Source organism: Solanum lycopersicum, chromosome 8 (assembly GCF_036512215.1).
Source record: "Solanum lycopersicum chromosome 8, SLM_r2.1".
In the NCBI taxonomy this organism is placed as follows: Eukaryota; Viridiplantae; Streptophyta; class Magnoliopsida; order Solanales; family Solanaceae; genus Solanum; species Solanum lycopersicum.
Window position 1 is genome coordinate 51081538 of NC_090807.1, and position 10068 is coordinate 51091605.

The window sequence follows — 10068 nt, forward strand, 5'->3', positions numbered from 1 at the left end:
ACCGAACCCTTTGCCAGGCTATGATTCCCTCAAAGTTATGGAGTAAGACATCGATTTCTCAACAAGATCAAGAATGAAAAGATATTACCCACCCATAGAGTCTGTCATTCAGTTAATAACCAAAAGAAAAACTCTCACACAAAGCAAAAAAAAAAAAAAATCCCTTAACAACATATCTAGGAACATAGATACTTATTCTTGAGTATTAAGTATAGAATTAGCCATTATATGAAATATATATATATATATATATATATATATATATATATATATATATTTATTTATTTATTTATAGATACTTATCACTAAACATCTCTGCAGACTACAAACCAAAACATGCACATTAACCCATATATCACAAATATTAAACTAATGGACATGAATATTCAAAACGGAGAAAGCTAAACAATGAGATAGTAAGCACTGAACGAGGGTAGAATAGCCTTATTAGATAGAAGGATCAAAGTTATAAAGGAATTCAATTTTAAAGATGAAGTATTTTGAACTAAAATAGTGAATAACAAGCCTATTCGAAGAACATGGAGACATATGAAAGAATGCAAAATATATAAAAGAGAGGTGCTGAATATTTTCTGTATATCTTCCTCTCTTCAATACATGTATATATTGAATTTTTTTTTAACAAACTACCCAACTATCCTATATATTAGCTATATCTCAAAACAACATATTAGTATTTGTACGTAAGTAAAACTCACACACTACCCAACTATCTCCTAATTTGTAGATACTTTAATTAACCAACTACTATTAAATGAAAGTAAATTGGAAAAGGAAAACAGTAATTTACATATGAGAAGAAACAAAACTAAAACTAAAATAATGGTTCCAGCGCACTTCCTGTTGTCAGAAAAAAAAACATGATAATATTGTTAACTTTTTTCATTCTTCTTTGACACAAAATCATCCTGGAGCTTTTGCTTTTTCATTGACGAGTTCCAATAATTTCAACACCCCCCTCAAGTTGGACGGGGAGGAATGAACACCCAACTTATATAATAGGATATGATGAGATGTTGCAGGTAGAGGCTTGGTAAACAAATCTGCTATTGATGGACGAAGTGACAATCTAAGTCTAACATATTTCCTCATGAAAAACAGGATTTTAGCGATATAAATTGCAGCTTAGCTGTCTGAATGGAGAGAAATTGGTAATGAAGGAGGAAGAGACAGGTCAAAAGAAGACGAACTAGCCACGTCAACTTAGCAACGACCCTCTTCATCAATCTGTACTCAGCTTCAGCAGATGAAAGGGAAAGGGAAGGTTGTTTCTTTGATTTCCATGAAATCGGACTACCGCCAAAACTAATAAAAAAAACCACTAACCGAGCGTCTAGAATCTAAACAAGTAGCTAAATCTGAATTACAAAAGGCTAGGAGAGTGAAAGAAGGAGAAAAATTGAGAAAAATCCCCAAAATGGGATCTAAAAGAAGATATCAAAGAACATGGTGTGCAGTTGGAAAATGTGCTTGATGTGGAGACTGATAGAATATATGCCTTCACTTAACAGAATAATGGATCAGGTCCCTTACTACACTAATGAATATAACCAGAAAGTTAAATGCAGTAAAATCAACACAATGATTTTACGTGGAAACCTCCTTGCTTAAGGGAGTAAAACCACGACCTGTCTCACAGGATTTCAATCGTTTTCACTAATCTTCAAAAGCAAAAGTAAAACACGATTACAACAAATGTGAGAAGAAGTTTTTAATCTCACGTTTAAGCAATAGTCTCTATTGCTTAACAAGCCTAAGTAAGAAAACAATCTACCCACTAAGCTATCCCACTTGGACAACCTAGACTTTTAACACTATCCACTGATTCCTTTATAGTTTCAGGAATAGTTTACAATATAAGAGCAAGAGAATATATTCCTAAACAGCTACACTAAAAGCTTCAGAGATTACTGCTGTTCTTGGAATAATTCTACCTTTCGTTTTCTAGCAGCCTTTGCAAATGTTCTTGAATTGTTCTATCTCAAGTTGCAAAAACTACCAAAAATATTTAGGAAAATGCCTTTTATATGGACAAGTCACTTTCCTCATACTCTTTGCCATTGGTTGGAGAAGTCTCACTTTCTGATGCCATCGGGAAGTGTGCACCTACTTTCTGTACCGTCTCCAGCTGGCAGTCAACTGACTCGTCACAATGAGAGCTTGGTACCTCTACAAGGTCCCTGTGTTTGTTTCATCTTCAACACTCAAGTAAGAAACCTGGTACCTTTACAAGGTCCCTAAGTTTGTCAAATCATCAAAACTGCAAATAACATTTTCCCCCTTTTTGATGATGACAAACAATGGTCTCAGATCTCCTCCAACTTTGTTCCCCCTTACAGTATTCCCCCTCACTGTAGTCCCCCACATGTATATTCATTTAGCTACTTACCAGTTTTACTTCCCCCTTTTGGCATCATAAAAAAAATATGCAGTAAACCAGTGATGTCAACAACAATACTGAATAAGATCAAAGCTTAAAAAGCAATCAATCAGGATGAGAAAAACATTCACAAAGGATTATAATCAGAACAACAGAAGAATAAGTTAACCAGCATTCCACAATAACATTAATACATTAAAGTCAAACTGATAATCCAACAACACAAAGATAAGCCACAAAAAGAAAGACACAAGGGAGGTTTTTAACAGTCTAGGAAGAGGGAGGTGGATGAGACAAGCCTGGATGATGAGAGTGAGTCTTGCATTGGCAACATCATTATCTTTATTTGCCTTCTCCTGTAAGGCAGTGATATAAGCCTTCCACTCTGCATTCTCTCTCTCCAGAGCTTGTACCACGGAAGAACCAGGTCCCTCATTCTGTGCAGTGAGTAGTTCTGCTTTGAGTATGACAATTTCGGCCTCTTTACCACTCAAACGCACAGTGAGCTCCTCAACCTCATGATTGAGTTGATCCTGATCTTCGATGAGTTAAGCCATTTTGCTCTTGGGATTGCCTCTCCCTTCAATACACTCACACTCGACCAGGGTACTCTCTGAAATAGTCTGTTTAACCGTCCCGACCTTTCCAACACTGAGAGGAATTTGAAAATGCTTGAATACTTCCATGAGAAAGTATCTGTATCCCATTCCATGAACACCTTTCCTCTTGATCACGGTTTTGTAGATATGCTCAAGCATAAGACCTAGGAGATTCAGGGCTTCGAAGCTACACAACATCTCCATTACAAACAAGTCAGCATCAGTTGCTGAGGTCCTCTTTTCAGTGCGAGAAAGGAGAACTTTGTTGATGAACTCGAAGACTAACTGGTACTTGCTCTTCATGATCTTCTTATAAATCCCAGCAACCTTGGTTGTGGGTATCTTAGAAATCAAGGAAGCAAACTCAGTAGAGCAAGTTCTTCCCAGCACAGACCGGGTCCCCTTTAGGCACCCTGAGAATTTTGCTCAACAAACCCTCATCTAGATGTACAACAATATCATTAACCCATGTGAGGATACTCCCATCTTCTTTGAATTGAACATTATAATAGAATTCGCGCACTTCTTCTTCATAGAGGATGGGGGATTTTCTGTTGAACAAATGCGGCCATGATTGAATTTCTACCATATCATGAAGAGAGTCCATGCCGGGAAGATTGATTATTCCCATATCAAAGACTCTTCCAGCCAAGACTGCTTGCTTTCTCAGGCTGTCAACAACTTCCTGCATGTTGACAGTTTCATCTCTCCTGGATTGGGCACCAGGTCCCTGTGATCTCTTTCTTTTTCCTACAGAATTTTTCTTTTTGGACTTTGTGTTTTCAACCTTCTTCGAAACCTTTCCCTATTTTCTTCTCTGACCTTTTCTTCTTACTTTTCTTTTCCACTTCCTCAGCGGACAACTCAACAACATCAGTCTCAGGTATTTTTAAATTTGATACCTTGAAGGTTCTGGCACTTCTAACTACAGCAGTAGAACGTGCACTGGCCTTCAAGGCATCGGCCATCAATTTTTGAGCAGCAGACCTAGTGGTAGGTCTTCTCCTAGGGGCCTCTTCTACAAACTTCTCCTTCCCTTTTCTAGATATCTCACCTTCTCTTCGCTCAACCTTCCATTTTAAATATTCCTCCTCATTTTCAGAGTCAGAGGAGGAGGAAGAAGGATACCTTCCAATATCAGGAGTTTTATCAAAAATGGGTTGAGTGTTTCTTACCTCTTCCCTCTGCAAAACTTCAGTTTGCTCAGCCCTTGCTTCTTCCTGCATCATAGCCAAACTCTCAATCACCAACTCTTCACTTGCTGCCAATATATTAGACTCAGATGCCTTATGCTTGGGCAGATCTCCTTCAAAGAGATTATCAGGCAGCATTTCTTGCAACGGACCAGGTCCAGTAGGCAAGCATGTGCTATTTAGATCTATGGCATAGAATGGATTATCGGGTGTATCTTGCTGAGAACTAGAAGGGGCATTGGATCTGGACTTTACAGTAGACGGAGAGTAGAAAACAAGTGGATCTATTTCGCTAAGAGCATTTAGCATCTGTTTAGAGGTAGAAGAAGGAGAAGACATGTTTGACAAACAAAGAAAAAAGCTTTTCGAACAGAGAGAAGAAGAAGAAGAAACAAAGTTTGCCTTTTTAACTTTTGCTTAAACCCTTCTTGAAACAAAAAGAATGTTAAGGGATGGATGTGGATTTCAAAAGAAGTAGTGAGGGTTTTCAAAAAGCGTGAAAAAGTGCCAGGTCCGTGATTGGATGTGTCGCTTGAGAGAGAAGTGATGGGACTAACGGTCAGAATGACCGATGACTGACACGTGGCATTATCAACGGTCATAATTTTCAGTTTCAAATTAATGTATAAATGCTAACCTGGACAGGCACCAGGTACCATAACACAGTTACATTCTCATTCCCCAGTTGTTCTAGTCATTTTCTTTGCTAGGCCAGTTCTTCCTGAAAGTATACCTACAAAAGGTACAAAAGGGATATTTATTCAAATATTTAAATATTCACACAAAGGATACCTGCACTACAATTTTAGCCATCAAGGGAATTTAACTGTTGGAAGCTAAGAACATCACTTAGAGATAAATATGAGCAACTTCAACCGATTTCTCTCAAATTGATCTTTACTGAGAGCCTTGGTGAAGATATCTGCACTTTGCTCCTCCTTTGGACAATATGTAAGCACAATATTTCCCTTCTCAACATTATCTCTCAGAAAGTGATGTCTAACATCAATATGCTTTGTTCTCTTATGATGGACTGGATTCTTTCCCATACTAACAGCACTAGTATTGTCCCACATAAGAGGAATTGCTTTGATGTGAATTCCAAAATCTTCCAAGTGTTGCCTGATCAACAATTGTGAACAGCAGGCAGCAACAGCTACATACTCAGCTTCAGTAGTTGAAAGAGCCACATAGTTCTTCTTCTTGGTTCCCCAAGAGATGAGTGATGATCCAAGGAAATGAGCCATTCCAGAAGTACTCTTTCTGTCAACTTGATAACCAGCAAAATCAGCATCTGCAAAACCAACTAGATCAAAAGTATCACTTGCTGGATAGAAGAGAACCAGGTCCCCTGTTTTTTTCAGGTACCTAAGAATGCGTTTTGCAGCCTTCAAGTGTGAGTCACGAGGACATGCTTGAAACCTGGCACACATTCCAACACTATAAACAATATCACGCCTGCTAGCAGTCAGATATAACAAGGATCCAATGATTCCTCTGTACATTGTTTGATTCACAAGAGGATCAAATTCCTCTACTACAAGCTTGGAATTTTTTCCCATAGGAGTATCAATAGGTTTAGAGTCAAACATATTGAATTTCTTCAGTATCTCCTTAATGTACTTCTCCTGACAGATTGAAATTCTATTCGATGATTGCTTGATTTGTAAACCCAGGAAGAATGTCAGTTCACCCATCATGCTCATTTCAAATTCCTTTCCCATTAATGATGAGAATTCTTCACACAAATGTTCTGAAGTAGCTCAAAAAATTATGTCATCCACATAAACTTGAATGATAAACAATTCTTGTTCTCTTTTTAATAAGAACAAAGTATTGTCTATCTTGCCTCTTTTGAAACCATTCTTCAGCAGAAGCAGAAACTTTGACAGCCTTTCATACCATGCTCGTGGAGCCTGCTTCATACCATACAGTGCCTTATTCATTCTGAACACATGATCTGGTAGCTCTGCATCTTCAGAACCAGGAGGTTGTTTAACAAATACCTCTTCTTTAGATCTCCATTCAGAAATTCAATCTTCACATCCATTTTATACAACTTGAACCCCATGAATGCAGCAAAAGCTATTAAAATTCTGATAGCCTCCATTCTGGCAACAGGTACAAAAGTCTCATCATAGTCTATTCCCTCTTCTTGATTATATCCTTGAACCACCAACCTGGATTTATTTCTAGTAATCACTCCATTTTCATCAAGCTTGTTTCTGAAAACCCATCTGGTTCCTATTACTGTTCTGCCTGCAGGTCGAGGAACCAGGTACCATACCTTGCTTCTTTCAAACTTATGATGTTCTTCTTGCATAGAGTTGATCCAATCTGCATCACCTAATGCTTCTTTCATATTCTTGGGCTTAATAGATGATATGAATGCTGAAAATGCAACTAGATTTCTTGTTTTTGATCTAGTATGAATTCTAGAATTCAAAGGAGAAATAAGATTATCAAGAGGATGTGATGAACTATGCTTCCATCCTGATCTTGGAGAAGATTGGTTGCGCTGATCAGTATGTTTTTCTTCATCACGAGAGACATCATTTTCTGGGGAGTTTGATCTTCTCTGGCTGGAATTCTGAGTAGTACCAGGTACCTCATCACCCTTTTCAACCTCATCAGCCTCTTCAGGTAGACCATGATTCTGATCATCACAGTCATTTTTCAGTTGTTGTTCTGCATCAGCTTCACTTCCTTCAATTTTCTTCGAATTGAACAGTTTGATCACATCATCTTCATCATTTGATCCATTATTCTTCAAGCTTCCATCTACATCAAATACAACATGAATGCTTTCCTCAATGTATTGAGTTCGTTTGTTGAATATTTTGTAAGCCTTACTCGATGAAGAATATCCAACAAATACTCCTTCATCACTCCTAGGATCAAATTTACCCAGATCATCCTTTCCATTGTTCAGCACAAAACAACTGCATCCAAATGCTCTCAGATAACTCAGCATAGGCTTTCTGTTGTTGAGCAGCTCACAGGGGGTCTTATTCAAAAGAACTCTTATGAGACACCTGTTGGTAACATGACATGCTGTGTTGACAGCTTCAACCCAGAAATTTTGAGGGAGATTTGATTCAATAATCATAATTCTGGCAATGTTCACCAAGGTTCTGTTTTTCCTTTCGACTACTCCATTTTGTTGAGGAGTTCTAGGAGCAGAAAAATTATGACTCATACCATTCTCCATGTAGAGTTTATCCAGTTTTGAGTTCTCAAACTCAGTACCATGATCAGATCGAATGCTGCAAATGACTTGATTCAAATTGGTTTGAATCATTTTGAAAAACACCACCAACTCTTCAGCTGTTTCTGCCTTTGATTTCAAGAATCCTTCCATGTATATCTCGAGTAATCATCAACAATCACCCAAATGTATTTCTTGCCAGTTATGTTTTGAACCTTCAAGGGTCCACACAAGTCCATGTGAAGCAGCTCTAGTGTTCTTGATGATGTTACTTGCTTTTTAGGCTTAAAGGATGATCTGATTTGTTTTCCTTTAACACAAGCTTCACAGATTTTATTTTCAGCAAACTTCAGCTTTGGCAGACCTCGGACTAGGTCCTTAGAAATCTGTTTGTTCAATAAAGATGAGCTCACATGCCCCAGCCTACGATGCCAAAGGTCAGCATTCTCATTCTGAGCACTAAGACATGTCAGGTCATCTCCATGAGACGTTTCCAAGTTGGCCACATACATATTTTTACTTCTGTGAGCAGTGAGAATTACCTTCTTTGTAGTTAGACTCACCACAGTGCACTTCTCAGAAGTAAATTTGACTTCATTTCCTTTATCACAGATTTGAGACACGCTCAACAAACTGTACTTCAACCCATCCACATGATACACATTGTCAATTGAATCTTCAAGAGATCTTCCCACTTTGCCAACTCCCAAAATGTACCCCTTCTTTCCATCACCAAAAGAGACACCTCCTCCTTGAAGTGTCTTGAGTGAGAGGAAATTTTTTACATCACCAGTCATATATTTAGAGCATCCACTGTCCATATACCAACATTGGCTGCTGGTCCTCTCACTCACCTGCACCAAGAATCAATTGTTCAGCTTGGGAACCCATTTCGTTTTGAGTTCCCAGAAGACAGACAAAGGAGTGATAAGATTGTATTTATTCCAATAGTGTAGATTTTGAAGCTTTCTAACAAAGGACATTGGAGCAGTGACAAATTTTTTCTTTGAAAATCTGTGAGTTGAAACATGCTTTGGAGGACCAGGTCTCTCTTTAGGTAAATTTTGCCTTTTAACATAATTAGAGAGTCCTTCATAGGATTTTCTCCAGCCAGCACACTCTCCCTTTAAATGACCATTCTTACCATAATGAAGACAGAGCAGATTGTCAGACACAAACACATACTTACTGTGAGGATTATAAGGAGGAGTGATGTTCAAACTTCCTAGTCCTTTCTTATTGAAATTACTCTGATTTGTTGCATTTGACAATAACTTTGAGGATTTTGTCCACTTAAGAGATTTTTCAAGTTCTTCCTTAAGTTTGACAATATCCTTTTCTAATTTGTTGCTCTTCTCCAACAACAGACCAAGTTTTTTCTCAAAGTTTTTCAATTTTTCTTGAATTTCAACTTGTAAACCATTTGACATTCCATTTCTCTTTTCAGCTTCTTCAGTTATCTGATTCAACTGGTTCTTAAGTTCAGAATTATCAGACTCTAGAGACACCATTCTTGACATTTTCTCTTCACGTTTAACTTTGTTTTCAGTTAAACTGTCAAGTTCAGCATTCATGGTGTCTCTTTCAGATGTTAACTCAATTACAGAATCAATCCTGACTTTTGCCAACGTTCTCAATTTTTTAAGAGAATAATTATCCAAGTCATTTTTCATATCAAGAAGAGTTACCTGGTCGTCCTCTTCATCATTTTCTGTATGAGCCATGAGAGCAAACATTTCATTGAAAACGGTTTCCTCCTCATGTACAGCCACATAGACACATCATTTGATTCATCAGGATCTTCTGAATCACTTGAAGAATCACCCCACGCAGCAAGAGACTTTTTGACCACCAAGTCTGCAGCAGGTTTTTGATCTCTCTACCGAGTACCAGGTCCCTTCTCTTCTCTTTGTCACTTCTTGGTTTTTGATGTTCCTTGTTTTCATTCTTGAGCAGAGGACACTCTCTGATAAAGTGTCCATCTTTTCTACACTTGTAGCATGTATCACCTTGAGTAGCATTTCAAAGACCATTTGTTCCTCTTTTAAAAACTTTGGTTTTTCTCACAATTTTTTGAAATCTATTGATAAGATATGCCATATCATCATCACTGAAATCTTGATCTGATTTGTACTTCAGCATCAATGACTTATCCTTTTTAGCTTCCTTCTTTGATGAATTGTAATTTCGATTCATCTCATGTGTCTTCCGATTTCCAATCAAAGCATCCATAGTCAGCACCTTCAAATCTTTGGCTTCTGTGATGGCATCAACCTTGCTTTCCCAAGATTTTAGAAGAATTCGAAGTACTTTTCTGACTTGTTTGATCATGCTTATAGGTTCACAAGGACTTCGCAGCTCATTTGTAATGGAAGACAATTTTGTGAACATGTCATGAATTGTTTCTTCTTCCTTCATTTTGAAGTTCTCATACCGTGAGGTAAGCATATTAATCTTTGATTCTTTGACTTGTTTAGTTCCTTCATGAGCAGTCTTCAAACATTCCCAAATTTCCTTAGCAGACTCACAAGCTGAAACCCTGTTGAACTCATCAGGTCCTATCCCACAGACAAGAAGAGTTTTTGCTTTGTAGCCCTTCTCAATCTTTTCTATCAGCTTCGTCGTATTTCTGTCTAGGCTTTGGAACAAGACTAGTTTTCTCTCCAT

The 10068-nt window shown here is 37.8% G+C and overlaps 1 protein-coding gene across 1 annotated transcript; it reads right to left on the reverse strand.

The window, feature by feature from the left end:
- Positions 1–9423: 9423 nt before the first annotated feature.
- On the reverse strand, positions 9424–10068 carry LOC138338012 (uncharacterized). The gene has a single exon (XM_069288462.1). It carries the CDS (start codon positions 10066–10068, stop codon positions 9424–9426), a length of 645 nt encoding a protein of 214 aa, XP_069144563.1.